We start from the raw sequence: 23019 nt of genomic DNA, 5'->3' as shown, positions 1-23019 counted from the left end.
AGTGATCAGCAGTCTATGGAGGAGGGTGACATGATGAGGACAAGTAAAGCGGAAGAAGAAGAGACGTATGTGAGGAGTGATCAGCAGTCTATGGAGGAGGGTGACATGATGAGGACAAGTAAAGAGGAAGAAGAAGAGACATATGTGAGGAGTGATCAGCAGTCTGTGGAGGAGGGAGACATGATGAGGACAAGTAAAGAGGAAGAAGAGGAGACATATGTGAGGAGTGATCAGCAGATTACGGAGGAGGGGGACATGATGAGGACCTGTAAAGAGGAAGAAGAGGAGACATATGTGAGGAGTGATCAGCAGTCTATGGAGGCGGGTGACATGATGAGGACAAGTAAAGAGGAAGAAGAAGAGACGTATGTGAGGAGTGATCAGCAGTCTATGCAGGAGGGTGACATGATGAGGACAAGTAAAGAGGAAGAAGAAGAGATGTATGTGAGGAGTGATCAGCAGTCTATGGAGGAGGGTGACATGATGGGGACATGTAAAGAGGAAGAAGAAGAGATGTATGTGAGGAGTGATCAGCAGTCTATGGAGGAGGGTGACATGATGAGGACAAGTAAAGAGGAAGAAGAAGAGACGTATGTGAGGAGTGATCAGCAGTCTATGGAGGAGGGTGACATGATGAGGACAAGTAAAGAGGAAGAAGAAGAGACGTATGTGAGGAGTGATCGGCAGTCTATGGAGGAGGGTGACATGAGGACAAGTAAAGAGGAAGAAGAGACATATGTGAGGAGTGATCAGCAGTCTATGGAGGAGGGTGACATGATGAGGACAAGTAAAGAGGAAGAAGAAGAGACATATGTGAGGAGTGATCAGCAGTCTATGGAGGAGGGTGACATGATGAGGACAAGTAAAGAGGAAGAAGAAGAGACATATGTGAGGAGTGATCAGCAGTCTATGGAGAAGGGTGACATGATGAGGACAATTGAAGAGGAAGAAGAAGAGACATATGTGAGGAGTGATCAGCAGTCTATGGAGGAGGGTGACATGATGAGGACAAGTAAAGCGGAAGAAGAAGAGACGTATGTGAGGAGTGATCAGCAGTCTATGGAGGAGGGTGACATGATGAGGACAAGTAAAGAGGAAGAAGAAGAGACATATGTGAGGAGTGATCAGCAGTCTATGGAGGAGGGTGACATGATGAGGACAAGTAAAGAGGAAGAAGAGACGTATGTGAGGAATGATCAGCAGTCTATGGAGAAGGGTGACATGATGAGGACAAGTAAAGAGGAAGAAGAGACATATGTGAGGAGTGATCAGCAGTCTATGGAGGAGGGTGACATGATGAGGACAAGTAAAGAGGAAGAAGAAGAGACGTATGTGAGGAGTGATCAGCAGTCTATGGAGGAGGGTGACATGATGAGGACAAGTAAAGAGGAAGAAGAGGAGACGTATGTGAGGAGTGATCAGCAGTCTATGGAGGAGGGTGACATGATGAGGACATGTAAAGAGGAAGAAGAGGAGACATATGTGAGGAGTGATCAGCAGTCTATGGAGGAGGGTGACATGATGAGGACACGTAAAGAGGAAGAAGAGGAGACGTATGTGAGGAATGATCAGCAGTTTATGGAGGAGGGAGACATGATGAGGACATGTAAAGAGGAAGAAGAAGAGACGTATGTGAGGAGTGATCAGCAGTCTATGGAGGAGGGTGACATGATGAGGACATGTAAAGAGGAGGACAATGTTACAGAGGGCAGAACAGGTGAGTAATCAGCAGTGTATATAGAATAAATGTGTATCTGTATTGCTGTGATGTCACTGCTCACAGACTGGCCATATTAGGGGTTATGCTATGTGCTCATGTTAGATTTTTGCCATCTATAACTATCATTCATGACAGTATTGGGTGACAGCTTACTAACAATAGCAGTACAGACACCCTGGGGAAGGGAAAGGTCTCTTTACTCTCTCACACTGGGCTGCCCTCCTTTCCTCTGACACTTTAGCAGGGGCCGCTTGCTGGTGTCAGCAGCACTGATTACCTAATAGTGTTACATTTCTGCTAATTTAGTTCCAGCGCTGATGCCCTTATGTCATTGTTCAGCCACCTTAGTGTGATCTCTGGTTGCTTAGATCTATGGGGAATTGCCTGCGTCTCAGCTCTTCCTGTGTCTGACACGGCTGAGGCGCACAGCCTTACACCCAGAGGCGGAGTATGGGGACATCATCGGTGAGTTTGCAGCGCTGGGTTTACACACCCACAGGTATGGCTATAAAGCAATGCAGCCTCGGAAGAAGCGGCCACCAGTGTAAAATGGCTGACAGGCTTGCTTTAGTGCCCTGCACCCACTGCCAGACTCCTCCCATCACCTCAGTATGTCAGGTTTGCTTTACTACCCTGCACCCACTGCCTGACTCCTCCCATCACCTCAGTATGTCAGGTTTGCTTTACTACCCTGCACCCACTGCCTGACTCCTCCCATCACCTCAGTATGTCAGGTTTGCTTTACTACCCTGCACCCACTGCCTGACTCCTCCCATCACCTCGGTATGTCTGGCTTGCTTTAGTGCCCTGCACCCACTGCCTGACTCCTCCCATCACCTCAGTATGTCAGGCTTGCTTTACTGCCCTGCACCCACTGCCTGACTCCTTCCATCACCTTAGTATGTCAGGCTTTCTTTAGTGCCCTTCACTTACTGCCTGACTCCTCCCATCACCTCAGTATGTCAGGCTTGCTTTACTACCCTGCCCCCACTGCCTGACTCCTCCCATCACCTCACTATGTCAGGCTTGCTTTAGTGCCCTGCACCCAATGCCTGACTCCTCCCATCACCTCAGTATGTCAGGCTTGCTTTAGTGCCCTGCACCCACTGCCTGACTCCTCCCATCACCTCAGCATGACAGGCTTGCTTTACTGCCCTGCCCCCACTGCCTGACTCCGCCCATCACCTCAGTATGTCAGGCTTTCTTTAGTACCCTGCACCCAATGCCTGACTCCTCCCATCACCTCAGTATGCCAGGCTTGCTTTAGTGCCCTGCACCCACTACCTGACTCCTCCCATCACCTCAGCATGACAGGCTTGCTTTACTGCCCTGCACCCACTGCCTGACTCCTGCCATCACCTTAGTATGTCAGGCTTGCTTTATTGCCCTGCACCCACTGCCTGACTCCTCCCATCACCTCGGTATATCAGGCTTGCTTTAGTGCCCTGCATCCACTGCCTGACTCCTCCCATCACCTCAGTATGTCAGGCTTGCTTTACTGCCCTGCCCCCACTGCCTTACTCCTCCCATCATCTGAGTATGTCATGCTTGCTTTACAGCTCTGCACCCACTGCCTGACTCCTCCCATCACCTCAGTATGTCAGGCTTGCTTTAGTGCCCTGCACCCACTGCCTGACTCCTCCCATCACCTCAGTATATCAGGCTTGCTTTAGTGCCCTGCATCCACTGCCTGACTCCTCCCATCACCTCAGTATGTCAGGCTTGCTTTACTGCCCTGCCCCCACTGCCTGACTCCTCCCATCATCTCAGTATGTCAGGCTTGCTTTACTGCTCTTCACCCACTGCCTGACTCCTCCCATCACCTCAGTATGTCAGGCTTGCTTTAGTGCCCTGCACCCAATGCCTGACTCCTCCCATCACCTCAGTATGTCAGGCTTTCTTTAGTGCCCTTTACCTACTGCCTGACTCCTCCCATCACCTCAGTATGTCAGGCTTGCTTTACTACCCTGCACCCACTGCCTGACTCCTCCCATTACCTCAGCATGTCAGGCTTGCTTTACTGCCCTGCACTCACTGCCTGACTCCTCCCATCACCTCAGTATGTCAGGTTGCTTTTCTACCCTGCACCCACTGCCTGACTCCTCCCATCACCTCAAGTCTGGCTTGCTTTACTACCCTGCACCCAGTGCCTGACTCCTCCCATCACCACAGTATGTCAGGCTTGCTTTCCTGCCCTGCACCCACTGCCTGACTCCTCCCATCACCTCAGTATGTAAGGCTTGCTTTACTACCCTGCACCCACTGCCTGACTCCTCCCATCACCTCATTATGTCAGGCTTGCTTTAGTGCCTTGCAGCCACTACCTGACTCCTCCCATCACCTCAGTATGTCAGGCTTGCTTTACTGCCCTGCATTCACTGCTTGACTCCTCCCATCACCTCAGAATGTCAGGCTTGCTTTACTACCCTGCACCCACTGCCTGACTCCTCCCATCACCTCAGAATGTCAGGCGTGCTTTAGTGCCTTGCATCCACTGCCTGACTCCTCCCATCACCTCGGTCTGTCAGGCTTGCTTTACTGCCCTGCACCCTTTGCCTCACTCCTCCCATCACCTCATTATGTCAGGCTTGCTTTACTACCCTGCACCCACTGCCTGATTCCTCCCATCACCTCGGTCTGTCAGGCTTGCTTTGGTTCCCTGCACCCTTTGCCTCACTCCTCCCATCACCTCATTATGTCAGGCTTGCTTTACTACCCTGCACCCACTGCCTGACTCCTTCCATCACCTTAGTATGTCAGGCTTTCTTTAGTGCCCTTCACTTACTGCCTGACTCCTCCCATCACCTCACTATGTCAGGCTTGCTTTAGTGCCCTGCACCCAATGCCTGACTCCTCCCATCACCTCAGTATGTCAGGCTTGCTTTAGTGCCCTGCACCCACTGCCTGACTCTTCCCATCACCTCAGCATGACAGGCTTGCTTTACTGCCCTGCCCCCACTGCCTGACTCCGCCCATCACCTCAGTATGTCAGGCTTGCTTTACTACCCTGCACCCAATGCCTGACTCCTCCCATCACCTCAGTATGCCAGGCTTGCTTTAGTGCCCTGCACCCACTGCCTGACTCCTCCCATCACCTCAGCATGACAGGCTTGCTTTACTGCCCTGCCCCCACTGCCTGACTCCGCCCATCACCTCAGTATGTCAGGCTTGCTTTATTACCCTGCACCCAATGCCTGACTCCTCCCATCACCTCAGTATGTCAGGCTTGCTTTAGTGCCCTGCACCCACTGCCTGACTCCTCCCATCACCTCAGCATGACAGGCTTGCTTTACTGCCCTGCACCCACTGCCTGACTCCTGCCATCACCTTAGTATGTCAGGTTTGCTTTACTGCCCTGCACCCACTGCCTGACTCCTCCCATCACCTCGGTATATCAGGCTTGTTTTAGTGCCCTGCATCCTCTGCCTGACTCCATCCATCACCTCAGTATGTCAGGCTTGCTTTACTGCCCTGCCCCCACTGCCTTACTCCTCCCATCATCTCAGTATGTCAGGCTTGCTTTACTACTCTGCACCCACTGCCTGACTCCTCCCATCACCTCAGTATGTCAGGCTTGCTTTAGTGCCCTGCACCCACTGCCTGACTCCTCCCATCACCTCGGTATATCAGGCTTGCTTTAGTGCCCTGCATCCACTGCCTGACTCCTTCCATCACCTCAGTATGTCAGGCTTGCTTTACTGCCCTGCCCCCACTGCCTGACTCCTCCCATCATCTCAGTATGTCAGGCTTGCTTTACTGCTCTTCACCCACTGCCTGACTCCTCCCATCACCTCAGCATGACAGGCTTGCTTTACTGCCCTGCCCCCACTGCCTGACTCCTCCCATCATCTCAGTATGTCAGGCTTGCTTTACTGCTCTTCACCCACTGCCTGACTCCTCCCATCACCTCAGTATGTCAGTCTTGCTTTAGTGCCCTGCACCCAATGCCTGACTCCTCCCATCACCTCAGTATGTCAGGCTTTCTTTAGTGCCCTTTACCTACTGCCTGACTCCTCCCATCACCTCAGTATGTCAGGCTTGCTTTACTACCCTGCACCCACTGCCTGACTCCTCCCATTACCTCAGCATGTCAGGCTTGCTTTACTGCCCTGCACTCACTGTCTGACTCCTCCCATCACCTCAGTATGTCAGGTTGCTTTTTTACCCTGCACCCACTGCCTGACTCCTCTCATCACCACAGTATGTCAGGCTTGCTTTCCTGCCCTGCACCCACTGCCTGACTCCTCCCATCACCTCAGTATGTCAGGCTTGCTTTAGTGCCCTGCACCCACTGCCTGACTCCTTCCATCACCTCAGTATGTCAGGCTTTCTTTAGTGCCCTTCACTTACTGCCTGACTCCTCCCATCACCTCAGTATGTCAGGCTTTCTTTACTACCCTGCCCCCACTGCCTGACTCCTCCCATCACCTCACTATGTCAGGCTTGCTTTAGTGCCCTGCACCCAATGCCTGACTCCTCCCATCACCTCAGTATGTCAGGCTTGCTTTAGTGCCCTGCACCCTCTGCCTGACTCCTCCCATCACCTCACTATGTCAGGCTTGCTTTAGTGCCCTGCACCCAATGCCTGACTCCTCCCATCACCTCAGTATGTCAGGCTTGCTTTAGTACCCTGCACCCAATGCCTGACTCCTCCCATCACCTCAGTATGCCAGGCTTGCTTTAGTGCCCTGCACCCACTGCCTGACTCCTCCCATCACCTCAGCATGACAGGCTTGCTTTCCTGCCCTGCACCCATTGCCTGACTCCTGCCATCACCTTAGTATGTCAGGCTTGCTTTAGTGCCCTGCACCCACTGCCTGACTCCTTCCATCACCTCGGTATATCAGGCTTGCTTTAGTGCCCTGCATCCACTGCCTGACTCCTCCCATCACCTCAGTATGTCAGGCTTGCTTTACTGCCCTGCCCCCACTGCCTGACTCCTCCCATCACCTCAGTATGTCAGGCTTGCTTTAGTGCCCTGCACCCACTGCCTGACTCCTCCCATCACCTCGGTATATCAGGCTTGCTTTACTGCCCTGCCCCCACTGCCTGATTCCGCCCATCACCTCAGTATGTCAGGCTTGCTTTACTGCCCTTCCCCCACTGCCTGACTCCTCCCATCATCTCAGTATGTCAGGCTTGCTTTACTGCTCTTCACCCACTGCCTGACTCCTCCCATCACATCAGTATGTCAGGCTTGCTTTAGTGCCCTGCACCCACTGCCTGACTCCTCCCATCACCTCAGCATGACAGGCTTGCTTTACTGCCCTGCCCCCACTGCCTGATTCCGCCCATCACCTCAGTATGTCAGGCTTGCTTTAGTGCCCTTCACCCAATGCCTGACTCCTCCCATCACCTCAGTATGTCAGGCTTGCTTTACTACCCTGCACCCACTGCCTGACTCCTCCCATTACCTCAGCATGTCAGGCTTGCTTTAGTGCCCTGCACTCACTGCCCGACTCCTCCCATCACCTCAGTATGTCAGGCTTGCTTTACTAACCTGCACCCACTGCCTGACTCCTCCCATCACCTCAGTATGTCAGGCTTGCTTTACTACCCTGCCCCCACTGCCTGACTCCTCCCATCACCTCAAGTCTGGCTTGCTTTACTACCCTGCACCCACTGCCTGACTCCTCCCATCACCACAGTATGTCAGGCTTGCTTTAGTGCCCTGCACCTACTGCCTGACTCCTCCCATCCCCTCAGTATGTAAGGCTTGCTTTACTACCCTGCACCCACTGCCTGACTCCTCCCATCACCTCAGTATGTCAGGCTTGCTTTTCTACCCTGCATCCACTGCCTGACTCCTCACATCACCTCAGTATTTCAGGCTTGCTTTAGTGCCCTGCACTCACTGCCTGTCTCCTCCCATCACCTCAAGTCTGGCTTGCTTCACTACCCTGCACCCAGTGCCTGACTCCTCCCATCACCACAGTATGTCAGGCTTGCTTTCCTGCCCTGCACCCACTGCCTGACTCCTCCCATCACCTCAGTATGTCAGGCTTGCTTTAGTGCCCTGCACCTACTGCCTGACTCCTCCCATCACCTCAGTATGTAAGGCTTGCTTTACTACCCTGCCCCCACTGCCTGACTCCTCCCATCACCTCAGTATGTCAGGCTTGCTTTAGTGCCCTGCACCCACTGCCTGACTCCTTCCATCACCTCAGTATGTCAGGCTTTCTTTAGTGCCCTTCACTTACTGCCTGACTCCTCCCATCACCTCAGTATGTCAGGCTTTCTTTACTACCCTGCCCCCACTGCCTGACTCCTCCCATCACCTCACTATGTCAGGCTTGCTTTAGTGCCCTGCACCCAATGCCTGACTCCTCCCATCACCTCAGTATGTCAGGCTTGCTTTAGTGCCCTGCACCCTCTGCCTGACTCCTCCCATCACCTCACTATGTCAGGCTTGCTTTAGTGCCCTGCACCCAATGCCTGACTCCTCCCATCACCTCAGTATGTCAGGCTTGCTTTAGTACCCTGCACCCAATGCCTGACTCCTCCCATCACCTCAGTATGCCAGGCTTGCTTTAGTGCCCTGCACCCACTGCCTGACTCCTCCCATCACCTCAGCATGACAGGCTTGCTTTCCTGCCCTGCACCCATTGCCTGACTCCTGCCATCACCTTAGTATGTCAGGCTTGCTTTAGTGCCCTGCACCCACTGCCTGACTCCTTCCATCACCTCGGTATATCAGGCTTGCTTTAGTGCCCTGCATCCACTGCCTGACTCCTCCCATCACCTCAGTATGTCAGGCTTGCTTTACTGCCCTGCCCCCACTGCCTGACTCCTCCCATCACCTCAGTATGTCAGGCTTGCTTTAGTGCCCTGCACCCACTGCCTGACTCCTCCCATCACCTCGGTATATCAGGCTTGCTTTACTGCCCTGCCCCCACTGCCTGATTCCGCCCATCACCTCAGTATGTCAGGCTTGCTTTACTGCCCTTCCCCCACTGCCTGACTCCTCCCATCATCTCAGTATGTCAGGCTTGCTTTACTGCTCTTCACCCACTGCCTGACTCCTCCCATCACATCAGTATGTCAGGCTTGCTTTAGTGCCCTGCACCCACTGCCTGACTCCTCCCATCACCTCAGCATGACAGGCTTGCTTTACTGCCCTGCCCCCACTGCCTGATTCCGCCCATCACCTCAGTATGTCAGGCTTGCTTTAGTGCCCTTCACCCAATGCCTGACTCCTCCCATCACCTCAGTATGTCAGGCTTGCTTTACTACCCTGCACCCACTGCCTGACTCCTCCCATTACCTCAGCATGTCAGGCTTGCTTTAGTGCCCTGCACTCACTGCCCGACTCCTCCCATCACCTCAGTATGTCAGGCTTGCTTTACTAACCTGCACCCACTGCCTGACTCCTCCCATCACCTCAGTATGTCAGGCTTGCTTTACTACCCTGCCCCCACTGCCTGACTCCTCCCATCACCTCAAGTCTGGCTTGCTTTACTACCCTGCACCCACTGCCTGACTCCTCCCATCACCACAGTATGTCAGGCTTGCTTTAGTGCCCTGCACCTACTGCCTGACTCCTCCCATCCCCTCAGTATGTAAGGCTTGCTTTACTACCCTGCACCCACTGCCTGACTCCTCCCATCACCTCAGTATGTCAGGCTTGCTTTTCTACCCTGCATCCACTGCCTGACTCCTCACATCACCTCAGTATTTCAGGCTTGCTTTAGTGCCCTGCACTCACTGCCTGTCTCCTCCCATCACCTCAAGTCTGGCTTGCTTCACTACCCTGCACCCAGTGCCTGACTCCTCCCATCACCACAGTATGTCAGGCTTGCTTTCCTGCCCTGCACCCACTGCCTGACTCCTCCCATCACCTCAGTATGTCAGGCTTGCTTTAGTGCCCTGCACCTACTGCCTGACTCCTCCCATCACCTCAGTATGTAAGGCTTGCTTTACTACCCTGCCCCCACTGCCTGACTCCTCCCATCACCTCAGTATGTCAGGCTTGCTTTAGTGCCCTGCCCCCACTGCCTGACTCCTCCCATCACCTCAGTATGTCAGGCTTGCTTTACTACCCTGCACCCACTGCCTGACTCCTCCCATAACCTCAGTATATCAGGCTTGCTTTAGTGCCCTGCACCCACTGCCTGACTCCTCCCATCACCTCAGTATGTCAGGCTTGCTTTAGTGCCTTGCATCCACTGCCTGACTCCTCCCATCACCTCAGTATGTCAGGCTTGCTTTAGTGCCCTGCACCCACTGCCTGACTCCTCCCATCACCTCAGTATGTCAGGCTTGCTTTAGTGCCTTGCATCAACTGCCTGACTCCTCCCATCACCTTAGTATGTCAGGCTTGCTTTACTGCCCTGCACTCACTGCCTGACTCCTCCCATCACCTCAGAATGTCAGGCGTGCTTTAGTGACCTGCACCCACTGCCTGACTCCTCCCATCACCTCAGTATGTGAGGCTTTCTTTAGTGCCCTTTACCTACTGCCTGACTCCTCCCATCACCTCAGTATGTCAGCCTTGCTTTACTACCCTCTACCCACTGCCTGACTCCTCCCATTACCTCAGCATGTCAGGCTTGCTTTACTGCCCTGCACTCACTGCCTGACTCCTCCCATCACCTCAAGTCAGGCTTGCTTTACTACCCTGCACCCACTGCCTGACTCCTCCCATCACCTCAAGTCAGGCTTGCTTTACTACCCTGCACCCACTGCCTGACTCCTCCTATCACCACAGTATGTCAGGCTTGCTTTACTGCCGTGTACTCCCTGCCTGACTCCTCCCATCACCTCAGTATCTCAGGTTTTTTTTCTACCCTGCACCCACTGCCCCACTCCTTCCATCACCTCAGTATGTCAGGCTTGCTTTACTGCCCTGCACCCACTGCCTGACTCAGCTTGCATAGTGCTAGGACAGTGCTGTGGTGACGGGTTCCTCTATTCAGCTTATCAGACCTTGCATAGTGCTAGGACAGTGCAGTGGTGTCGGGTTCCTCTAGTCATCCTATCAGACCTTGCATAGTGCAAGGATAGTGCAGTGTTGTCGGGTTCTTCTATTCAGCTTATCAGCCCTTGCATAGTGCAAGGACAGTGCAGTGGTGTCGGGTTCCTCCATTCAGGTTATCAGACCTTGCATAGTGCTAGGACAGTGCAGTGGTGTCAGGTTCCTCTATTCAGGTTATCAGATCTTGCATAGTGCTAGGACAGTGCAGTGGTGACGGGTTCCTCTATTCAGCTTATCAGACCTTGCATAGTGCTAGGACAGTGCAGTGGTGTCGGGTTCCTCTATTCAGGTTATCAGATCTTGCATAGTGCTAGGACAGTGCAGTGGTGACGGGTTCCTCTATTCAGGTTATCAGATCTTGCATAGTGCTAGGACAGTGCAGTGGTGACGGGTTCCTCTATTCAGCTTATCAAAGCTTGCATAGTGCTAGGACAGTTCAGTGGTATCAGGTTCCTCTATTCAGCTTATCAGACCTTGCATAGTGCTAGGACAGTGCAGTGGTGATGGGTTCCTCTATTCAGCTTATCAGACCTTGCATAGTGCTAGGACAGTGCCGTGGTGTCGGGTTCTTCTATTCAGCTTATCAGATCTTGCATAGTGCTAGGACAGTGCAGTGGTGTCGGGTTCCTCTATTCAGCTTATCAGACCTTGCATAGTGCTAGGACAGTGCAGTGGTGTCGGGTTCTTCTATTCAGCTTATCAGATCTTACATAGTGCTGGGACAGTGCAGTGGTGTCGGGTTCCTCTATTCAGCTTATCAGACCTTGCATAGTGCTAGGACAGTGCAGTGGTGTCGGGTTCCTCTATTCAGCTTATCAGAGCTTGCATAGTGCTAGGACAGTACAGTGGTGAAGGGTTCCCCTATTCAGCTTATCAGACCTTGCATAGTGCTAGGACAGTGCAGTGGTGATGGGTTCCTCTATTCAGCTTATCAGACCTTGCATAGTGCTAGGACAGTGCAGTGGTGACGGGTTCCTCTATTCAGCTTATCAGACCTTGCATAGTGCTAGGACAATGCAGTGGTGATGGGTTCCTCTATTCAGCTTATCAGACCTTGCATAGTGCTAGGACAGTGCAGTGGTGATGGGTTCCTCTATTCAGCTTATCAGACCTTGCATAGTGCTAGGACAGTGCAGTGGTGTCGGCTTCCTCTATTCAGCTTATCAGACCTTGCATAGTGCTAGGACAGTACAGTGGTGTCGGGTTCCTCTATTCAGCTTATCAGATCTTGCATAGTGCTAGGACAGTGCAGTGGTGATAGGTTCCTCTATTCAGCTTATCAGAGCTTGCATAGTGCTAGGACAGTACAGTGGTGAAGGGTTCCTCTATTCAGCTTATCAGACCTTGCATAGTGCTAGGACAGTGCAGTGGTGTCGGGTTCCTCTATTCAGCTTATCAGACCTTGCATAGTGCTAGGACAGTGCAGTGGTGTCGGGTTCCTCTATTCAGCTTATCAGACCTTGCATAGTGCTAGGACAGTGCAGTGGTGATGGGTTCCTCTATTCAGCTTATCAGACCTTGCATAGTGCTAGGACAGTGCAGTGGTGACGGGTTCCTCTATTCAGCTTATCAGACCTTGCATAGTGCTAGGACAATGCAGTGGTGATGGGTTCCTCTATTCAGCTTATCAGACCTTGCATAGTGCTAGGACAGTGCAGTGGTGACGGGTTCCTCTATTCAGCTTATCAGACCTTGCATAGTGCTAGGACAATGCAGTGGTGATGGGTTCCTCTATTCAGCTTATCAGACCTTGCATAGTGCTAGGACAGTGCAGTGGTGATGGGTTCCTCTATTCAGCTTATCAGACCTTGCATAGTGCTAGGACAGTGCAGTGGTGTCGGCTTCCTCTATTCAGCTTATCAGACCTTGCATAGTGCTAGGACAGTACAGTGGTGTCGGGTTCCTCTATTCAGCTTATCAGATCTTGCATAGTGCTAGGACAGTGCAGTGGTGATAGGTTCCTCTATTCAGCTTATCAGAGCTTGCATAGTGCTAGGACAGTACAGTGGTGAAGGGTTCCTCTATTCAGCTTATCAGACCTTGCATAGTGCTAGGACAGTGCAGTGGTGTCGGGTTCCTCTATTCAGCTTATCAGACCTTGCATAGTGCTAGGACAGTGCAGTGGTGTCGGGTTCCTCTATTCAGCTTATCAGACCTTGCATAGTGCTAGGACAGTGCAGTGGTGTCGGGTTCCTCTATTCAGCTTATCAGACCTTGCATAGTGCTAGGACAGTGCAGTGGTGTCGGGTTCCCCTATTCAGCTGATCAGACCTTGCATAGTGCTAGGACAGTGCAGTGGTGTCGGGTTCCTCTATTCATCTTATCAGACCTTGCATAGTGCTGGGACAGTGCAGTGGTGTCGGGTTCCCCTATTCAGCTTATCAGACCTTGCATAGTGCTGGGACAGTGCAGTGGTGGTGGGTTCCTCTATTCAGTTTATCAGACCTTGCATAGTGCTAGAACAGTGCAGTAGTGTCAGGTTCCTCTATTCAGCTTATCAGACCTTGCATAGTGCTAGGACAGTGCAGTGGTGATGGGTTTCTCTATTCAGCTTATCAGACCTTGCATAGTGCTAGGACAGTGCAGTGGTGTCAGGTTCCTCTATTCAGCTTATCAGACCTTGCATAGTGCTAGGACAGGACAGTGCAGTGGTGTCGGGTTCCTCTATTCAGCTTATCAGACCTTGCATAGTGCTAGGACAGTGCAGTGGTGATGGGTTCCTCTATTCAGCTTATCAGACCTTGCATAGTGCTAGGACAGTGCAGTGGTGATGGGTTCCTCTATTCAGCTTATCAGACCTTGCATAGTGCTAGGCCAGCGCAGTGGTGTCGGGTTCCTCTATTCAGCTTATCAGACCTTGCATAGTGCTAGGACAGTGCAGTGGTGTCGGCTTCCTCTATTCAGCTTATCAGACCTTGCATAGTGCTAGGACAGTGCAGTGGTGTCGGGTTCCTCTATTCAGCTTATCAGACCTTGCATAGTGCTAGGACAGTGCAGTGGTGTCGGGTTCCCCTATTCAGCTGATCAGACCTTGCATAGTGCTAGGACAGTGCAGTGGTGTCGGGTTCCCCTATTCAGCTTATCAGACCTTGCATAGTGCTAGGACAGTGCAGTGGTGTCGGGTTCCTCTATTCAGTTCATCAGACCTTGCATAGTGCTAGGACAGTGCAGTGGTGTCGGGCACAGAGGAAACATTGAAATAAGTGTGTGTGTGGCGGGGGGGGGGGGTGGCAGAGAAGTCACTGAAGGGGACACAGGAGAGGCAGAGGAGGCGCTGAAAGAGGAAGCACAACTCCATGGACATCACTAATTAATTCATAAAATAAAATTTGATCATGACCGGTTTGATAAAAAGAGGGGTTTCCCAAGTTTTACAGGGGGGGGGGGGGGGGGGGGCACAGTGATTTCTAGTCACATCCATTCCCTGTGTACAATTATATAGCGCAACACAATCTACTGTAGGAATACAGACATCTAATACTACCTCAATTAATCAGCAGTCCACATGCAATAATATAACACAGCTAAGTTAATCTAATTTTCAACAAAAGAATATAAGTCCACAGGGAGTGCGCCAGTGTATTAGATGATATATGTAATCAATTATATAGCGCAACACAGTCCACTGAGAAATCTTGCTAGTCCACTCCAACTCAGTGTTTAATACTCCGCTGCATCCCACTTGCTGGGCTAATTAGTTCACTACACCTCCACCACACCCGAGTATGGAAAGGGACTCACCCTTTACTAAGACCTTCACTCAGGTCTTAGTCAGACACTGGGGTTATTCCCGGGTCATCCCCCGACCACTGCGATCAGAGTAGATGATTCCTGACTCCTGTTCTCATGGACTTTTGGCAGATGTGACCTCCAGATAAAAACTCCAGATAGCGTAATACCGTACAAACTGTTAAAACTACTAAAATTTATTGCACTTACAATTTCCGCATAAAAACATCAGCATTAGTTTTTTAACGGGCTCTCCCCCGCATTGATGGCCGCTGGTGGGCTCCTTCAATAGAGCGTCGGTCCACAGAACGGCTGCCGCGCGCACAGCCGCTAAGGAAACCCCGCGTGCGTTCTCTCACAGCACTCCACGCCAGAATCAGGCCCCGCCTGACTAGTTTCGTCACAAGATATGACTCATCAGGAGCTAGGTCCTTCATTGGCCAAGAGTGCTTTATGCTATGCCCTCCCATCTAGCCTCCAATAGTGCTTTCAATTTCATACCCGCCCCTATCCCCTCCCACCGTCCAATCCAGGAGGCATTTTTTTGAAAAAAAACTCAGCCGCTGCAAAATGTAAACATGTGAGCTTCCCTCTAATCGCAAGCGCTGGCAAAAACTTATTTGGAATCCTGTCCTATTATCTTATTTACCAACATCCAGCGCGAGCGATCAGGAAAAAAAATGTCCATCCCTGGGTGGAGAACCCGCTATTACATTTGATATATAAACACGCATAAAATCATTAAGCTATACATAAAATCACATTAGCAATCCATATAAACATCCATATATATAAGTTGATTCCATGGGTCAATATATTTATTACATCCTCCCTGTATTTCTTTACACAATTACTGGCCTCATAGCAGCTATAAACTTCCACAATGTACTACGGTGAGTATAACACACAATATTACCCCCCTCCCTTTTGTCCCCACTAACCCCGAATTTCAGATTTATATCAATCATCCCCCAAGAAGAAGACTCGATCTATGTCTATATTTAATCCCCCCGGTCTTAAAGATCCCATTTCATAAATAAATCTAGTTTCCTCCTGTGAGATTTTTTTATGCATGTCTGTTCCCCTCCAAGCTGGCTTAATTTTCTTTAAAGCGCAAAATGACATATTTCTTGAGTCACATCCGTGGTGTTCCCCAAAATGTGCCGGAACACTAGGATTAAATTTCCCCTTCTGGACATTCCTTGTATGCTCCCCCATTCTTTCCTTCAATGTTCTCGTGGTCCTCCCCACATATTGGTACCCGCATGGGCACCATAATGCATAAATCACATATTTATCATTACAGGTGATGAACTGCTTTATTTTGAATCGGTTTCCATTGACATAAGACACTACCTCTTTAGTTTTAACTGGGTTGGATTCCCTGCATGCCTTACACTTGCGGCATGGAAAGAAGCCTCCCTCCTGCCATCCCTGCAATCTCGCCGTTCTTTTTGGTGGCTCCACACAGCTAGGTACCATAATATTCCTCAGGTTTGGGGCCCTTCTATATATGAACCTCGGTCTATCAGGTATAACCCCCCCCCCTCAATATGTAATCAGTTCCCAGAATACCCCAATGTTTTTTAACTATTCGTTCCCAGTTTCTGTACTGCGAATTGTAATCTGTTATAAGGGCAATCTGTTGGTCATACTCACCCCTTTTTATACCATCCCCAAATATAAGTTCTTGTCTATCCCTTTGACCTATCTCTTCTATTATCTGGTCCAGTTCCCCCCCCTCATACCCCCTTTCAATGAATCTCCCTCTTAGTAAAGAACTTTGCTGCATATAATCCTCCTCTGTTGTGCAATTCCTTCTCATGCGTAAGAATTGTCCCTTAGGGACACTTCCAACCCATTTAGGGTGGTGGTTACTATCTGTAGAGATATAACCATTTCTATCTGTACTTTTGAAATAGCTTTTTGTACACAATTTATTTCCTATCCTGTTCATTTCAAGGTCAAGAAAGTGGATTTTGTTGGGATCACTCTCCACAGTGAGTGTAATATTCTGATCATTTTGATTTAATTCATTAATAAATGTGCTTCATCCCCTTTCCAAATAATAAACAGGTCATCTATAAATCTGACCCAAATCTTAATCTTATTAGCATACACCCCATTATTAATTTGTTCCTCCCACATCCCCATAAACATGTTGGCGAAACTTGGGGCGAAGCTCGCCCCCATAGCGCATCCTTTATGCTGTCTATAGTACACCCCATCGTGCCAGAAATCATTTTTTTCCAGTGCAAATTTCAACAATTTTAATATGTAGTCAATTTGATCCCTCCTCATTCCACTCTCTTTTTCCATATAATATTTGACGGCCTGAATGCCTTTTTCATGGTTTATGTTCGTGTAGAGGGATGCCACGTCAGCCGTGACCAACGTTTCACCCCCTTCCATTTCAATCCCCTCTATTACCTGCAACAAGTTTTTTGTGTCTTTTAGTACACATGGTAGTTTCTCCACTACTGGTTGGAAGAACTGGTCCAGATACTTACCTCATTTATGAGTAACCGACCCTATCCCACTGACTATTGGGCGTCCAGGCGGCTGCTCCTGATTTTTGTGAATTTTGGGGACCTGGTATATCACTGGTATCCGGGGTACATTGGGGATTATGTATGTAAACTCTTCATCACTCACCATACCATTGTTCAACCCCTCCCTGAGCAACACTCTTAGTTCATTGAGATATTTTCCCGTGGGGTCCCCCCTTAGTGGCTCATATGTATCCCTGTCCCTCACCAATCTGTCAAGTTCTTCCTTATACTGTACCTTATTTAGAAGCACCACCCCTCCCCCCTTGTCTGCGGGTCGTACCACCAATTTCTTTTCCTCCAACATATTTTTGGCTATTTCCTGTTCATTATTATAATTCCTATGGGGGATTTTATTTATTTTCTATCCTTGGGTTCTCCACCCAGGGATGGAACATTTTTTTCCTGATCGCTCGCGCTGGATGTTGGTAAATAAGATAATAGGACAGGATTCCAAATGAATTTCTTCCAGCGCTTGCGATTAGAGGGAAGCTCACATGTTTACATTTTGCAGCGGCTGAGTTTTTTTCAAAAAAATGCCTCCTGGATTGGACGGTGGGAGGGGATAGGGGCGGGTATGAAATTGAAAGCACTATTGGAGGCTAGATGGGAGGGCATAGCATAAAGCACTCTTGGCCAATGAAGGACCTAGCTCCTGATGAGTCATATCTTGTGACGAAACTAGTCGGGCGGGGCCTGATTCTGGCGTGGAGTGCTGTGAGAGAACGCACGCGGGGTTTCCTTAGCGGCTGTGCGCGCGGCAGCCGTTCTGTGGACCGATGCTCTATTGAGGGAGCCCACCAGCGGCCATCAATGCGGGGGGGAGAGCCCGTTAAAAAACTCATGCTGATGTTTTTATGCGGAAATTGTAAGTGCAATAAACTTTAGTAGTTATAACAGTTTGTACGGTATTACGCTATGTGGAGTTTTTATTTGGAGGTCACATCTGCCAAAAGTCCATGAGAACAGGAGTCAGGAATCATCTACTCTGATCGCAGTGGTCGGGGGTGACCCGGGAATAACCCCAGTGTCTGACTAAGACCTGAGTGAAGGTCTTAGTAAAGGGTGAGTCCCTTTCCATACTCGGGTGTGGTGGAGGTGTAGTGAACTAATTAGCCCAGCAAGTGGGATGCAGCGGAGTATTAAACACTGAGTTGGAGTGGACTAGCAAGATTTCTCAGTGGACTGTGTTGCGCTATATAATTGTTTACATATATCATCTAATACACTGGCGCACTCCCTGTGGACTTATATTCTTTTGTTGAAAATTAGATTAACTTAGCTGTGTTATATTATTGCATGTGGATTGTGTGGAAGGCACTTACTTACCAATACACCAAGATTTCTAAAATACGTCAGGAGATGAAAAGAAAAACAAGATATGGCTTTATTCAAAAATATCACATGTATACATGCGGGAAACCAAGTAAGCTTAGTAAAAGGATTAAGGCAGTTTAAGGTTTCTGGCTTTACTTCCGCTGTGCATTAGTTCTTATACCCCAAAGTACGTAGGCATGATGTAATTTTACTTGTCCAATAATAATGCATGTCTCTGAGAGTTTTTCTTCTTTACTCAAGGAGGGTGGAGATTTCCCACAGCATTGCACCTGGTATGGTCTCCAGCACATAGTCTATTCTCACAAGGATACTTCCAAGGTCTTAGCTTGCGGGACTTGAAACATCCTCCGATGGGAGGTTTGCAGTGCCAGGCGCAGCATATCTGTTATACATTCCTGAAAGATAAGAAACTCACACAGTACTAGTTCTTGGCTAAAGCATGTCAGCAATAAAAGAATCTGAGTCTAATGTTAAAGGGTAACTCTATTCATCTGTGTTACATTGGCCTTATTAAACATTAGTGTCACCTTATATCTATTAAGTGCATATCTATGAAACTTGGATTAACATACAGCTATGACATTAACAATTGCTGATTAATTGAGGTAGTATTAGATGTCTGTATTCCTACAGTAGATTGTGTTGCGCTATATAATTGTACACATAATTCTAGATTTTTAAATATTGGCGCACTGCCTGTGGTTTTACATCTCTGTTGGAAATTAACCTGGACTGGCTGTGTCATACCATAGCTAATTGTAGGTGGACTGCCAAATATACAAAATTGCAATATATATCTATATTTTTGCGCACTAACAAATACCAGAACATCCATTCCCTGCCTCCACTGATCTCCTGTCCAATAGGAGCTGCAGGGTTCAGCTGCTTGGTTTCTTATTAGACAGAAGGATGGGAGGAGGAATGCGGCTATACTGTATGTATAGGAGTATATATGTATGTACAGTATATCCAGCTACAGAAGTATTAGTGGTTTGGGATCTCCATGATATAAATGGATAATTCCTCCACCTCGCAGCTCCTATAATTTAGTGTTGTGTAACGTCACAATATCTTTATTTGCACAATTGGGGACCAGAGAGAGATAAAGGGACATTACAAGGGGCAAATGAGTGACACGAGGATACAATGGTAATAAGAATGTGTAAGTGACACCACATTGCTCTACAAACATAACACAGATCTCTTGCTAGAAGTACATAGAGGTCTGTTGTCACAGGAGTAACACATTGCTGCCATTGTCTCATCAAGCTATACAATTTACTGCTTTCCATGTATGGCCAATGCTTTATGTGTAGGGAGGTCAATGACATGCAAATAACTCTGACTTGTATGCAAATATAATGCAAATTGTATGCAGAAAATTTGCACGCAAAGTTATTCTCGTGTTATTTGCAGCCTGTAATGAGCACAACCTTCTGCAGTTCTCTGTCAGGCTGATAACTAGCGATGGTCAGTGACATGCCCATAACTCAAATTATATTATAATTATATGCAGAGTTATGCAGATACTGGATCTGGCCCATTTCCAATCTGCATTATCTTTGCATCAACGTGGAATTATCAGCAGCTCACTGACCCTCCCTAATGATAATTGCTCCTCCCCTCAGAATTCTCTAACAGGAAGTGATGATGTTTCTCTATTTGCAGCGCGGAGTCCCGGCATCAGGAACCTCTCAGAGACTCGTTGCTCTGTATCCACAGACTGTACAACGGATGATGATGTCACTGGACAACAGTCTTCTGCAGATATCCTGGTCACCCCAAATATTCCCCCACACTCCCCTCACCTGTCTAACCCTGAGGGGCCTCATAGACAGTACAGTTCTCCCCCTGCTGGAGGGTCTTATTCCTGTTCCACTTGTGGGAAATGTTTTGTATGGAAATCACAGCTTGTCACACATGAGAGATCTCACACTGGTGAGAAGCCCTATTCATGTGCTGAGTGTGGGAAATGTTTTGGGCATAAATCACACCTTGTCAGACATGAGAGATTTCACACTGGTGTGAAGCCCTATTCATGTGCTGAGTGTGGGAAAGGTTTTGTACAGAAATCACACCTTGTCACACATGAGAGATCTCACACTGGTGAGAGGCCCTATTCATGTGCTGAGTGTGGGAAATGTTTTAAGAAGAAATCACAATTTGTCAGACATGAGAGATCTCACACTGGTGAGAAGCCCTATTCATGTGCTGAGTGTGGGAAATGTTTTGTAGAGAAATCAGACCTTGTCAGTCATGAGAGATCTCACACTGGTGAGAAGCCCTATTCATGTGCTGAGTGTGGGAAATGTTTTGGAGACAGAGGAAACCTTGCCAAACATAAGAGATATCACACTGGTGAGAAGCCCTATGCATGTGTTGAGTGTGGGAAATGTTTTGTACAGAAATCACAGCTTGTCATACATGAGAGATCTCACACTGAGGAGAAGCCTTTTTCATGTGCTGAATGTGGGAAATGTTTTGTACAGAAATCAGACCTTGTCATTCATGAGAGATCGCACACTGGTGAGAAGCCCTATTCATGTGCTGAGTGTGGGAAATGTTTTGTACGGAAATCACAGCTTGTCATACATGAGAGATGTCACACTGGTGAGAAGCCCTATTCATGTGCAGAGTGTGGGAAATGTTTTGGAGAGAAAGGAAGCCTTGTCAAACATGAGAGATGTCACACTGCTGAGAAGCCCTATTCATGTGCAGAGTGTGGGAAATGTTTTGGAAGGAAATCACACCTTGTCAGTCATAAGAGGTCTCACACTGGTGAGAAGCCCTATTCATGTGTTGAGTGTGGGAAATGTTTTGTACAGAAATCACAGCTTGTCATACATGAGAGATCTCACACTGAGGAGAAGCCTTTTTCATGTGCTGAATGTGGGAAATGTTTTGTACAGAAATCAGACCTTGTCATTCATGAGAGATCGCACACTGGTGAGAAGCCCTATTCATGTGCTGAGTGTGGGAAATGTTTTGTACGGAAATCACAGCTTGTCATACATGAGAGATGTCACACTGGTGAGAAGCCCTATTCATGTGCAGAGTGTGGGAAATGTTTTGGAGAGAAAGGAAGCCTTGTCAAACATGAGAGATGTCACACTGCTGAGAAGCCCTATTCATGTGCAGAGTGTGGGAAATGTTTTGGAAGGAAATCACACCTTGTCAGTCATAAGAGGTCTCACACTGGTGAGAAGCCCTATTCATGTGTTGAGTGTGAGAAATGTTTTGTACAGAAATCAAACCTTATCAGCCATGAGAGATCTCACACTGGTGAGAAGCCCTATTCATGTGCTGAGTGTGGGAAATGTTTTGTACGGAAATCACAGCTTGTCATACATGAGAGATCTCACACTGGTGAGAAGCCCTATTCATGTGCTGAGTGTGGGAAATGTTTTGTACGGAAATCACAGCTTGTCATACATGAGAGATCTCACACTGGTGAGAAGCCCTATTCATGTGCTGAGTGTGGGAAATGTTTTGTACAGAAACCAAACCTTATCAGCCATGAGAGATCTCACACTGGTGAGAAGCCCTATTCATGTGCTGAGTGTGGGAAACGTTTTGGACGTAAAGGACACCTTGTCAGACATGAGAGGTCTCACACTGGTGAAAAAAAAGGCTCATTCATGTGCTGAGTGTGGGAAATGTTTTAGAGATAAAAGAAGCTTTGTTAGACATGAGATGTCACACTAGTGAGAAGCCCTTTTCATGTACTGAGTGTGGGAAATGTTTTGGACGTAAAGGACACCTTGTCAGACATGAGAGGTCTCACACTGGTGAAAAAAAAGGCTCATTCATGTGCTGAGTGTGGGAAATGTTTTAGAGATAAAAGAAGCTTTGTTAGACATGAGATGTCACACTAGTGAGAAGCCCTTTTCATGTACTGAGTGTGGGAAATGTTTTGAGTAGAAATTGCTGCTTGTGAAATATTTGTGTACTGAGTGTGGGAAATGGTTTGGCCATAAGTGTTCTTTTCCAGTGTTTCTTGTACTTCTTGCAAATCACACATGACAGCATTTTTACACTGAAACCTGAGGACTCTCATGCTGCTCAGTGCATTAGATTGTTGCTGCTTTTTGATTGTCTATATTAACCACTTAAGGACTGCAGCCATAAAACCCCTTAAGGACCAGACACTTTTTTTCCATTCAGACCACTGCAGCTTTAACAGTTTATTGCTCGGTCATATGACCTACTATCTAAATGAATTTTACCTCCTTTTCTTGTCCCTAATACAGCTTTCTTTTGGTTCTATTTGATTGCTGCTGTGATTTTTAGTTTTTATTATATTCATCAAAAAAGACATGAATTTTGCCAAAAAAAAGATTTTTTTTTTTTTAACTTTCTGTGCGGACATTTTTCAAATAAAGTAAAATTTCTATATACATTTTTGTCCAAATTTATTGTGCTATATGTCTTTGATAAAAAAACATTCAATGTACCTAAAGGTACTCATTGGACGTTGGCCCCCTTACCGCACCTAGGCTGCAAAAAACTGTCACACATGTGGTATCGCCGTACTCAGGAGAAATAGTATAGTGTGTTTTGGGGTGTATTTTTACACCTACCCATACTGGGTGGGAGATATATCTCTGTAAATGGACAATTGTGTGTAAAAAATGTTTTTGTAAAAAGTCATTTACAGAGATATTTCTCCCACCCAGCATGGGTATGTGTAAAAATACACCCCAAAACAC

At 48.4% G+C, this 23019-nt stretch overlaps 1 protein-coding gene across 1 annotated transcript; it reads left to right on the top strand.

Moving 5' to 3' along the window:
• The first annotated feature begins 893 nt into the window (after nucleotides 1-893).
• Nucleotides 894-22620, top strand: LOC137535561 (zinc finger protein 420-like). Its single transcript, XM_068257398.1, has 2 exons — nucleotides 894-1717; nucleotides 19979-22620. The coding sequence occupies exons 1-2, from the start codon at nucleotides 910-912 to the stop codon at nucleotides 21955-21957; spliced, it is 2787 nt and encodes a 928-aa protein (XP_068113499.1). The 5' UTR covers nucleotides 894-909; the 3' UTR covers nucleotides 21958-22620.
• The last annotated feature ends 399 nt before the right edge of the window (nucleotides 22621-23019 follow it).

Source organism: Hyperolius riggenbachi, chromosome 10 (assembly GCF_040937935.1).
Source record: "Hyperolius riggenbachi isolate aHypRig1 chromosome 10, aHypRig1.pri, whole genome shotgun sequence".
Taxonomy (NCBI): domain Eukaryota; kingdom Metazoa; phylum Chordata; class Amphibia; order Anura; family Hyperoliidae; genus Hyperolius; species Hyperolius riggenbachi.
Note: the sequence above shows the minus strand (reverse complement) of the source record. Positions and strands in the feature narration are given on the sequence as shown.

Bases quoted from the DNA above. Each gene is read 5' to 3' on its own strand.
- LOC137535561 (XM_068257398.1), top strand. From the start codon at position 910: ATGGAGAAGGGTGACATGATGAGGACAATTGAAGAGGAAGAAGAAGAG. The intron at 1,718-19,978 runs GTGAGTAATCAG...CTCTATTTGCAG, and splicing joins TGTTACAGAGGGCAGAACAG to CGCGGAGTCCCGGCATCAGG.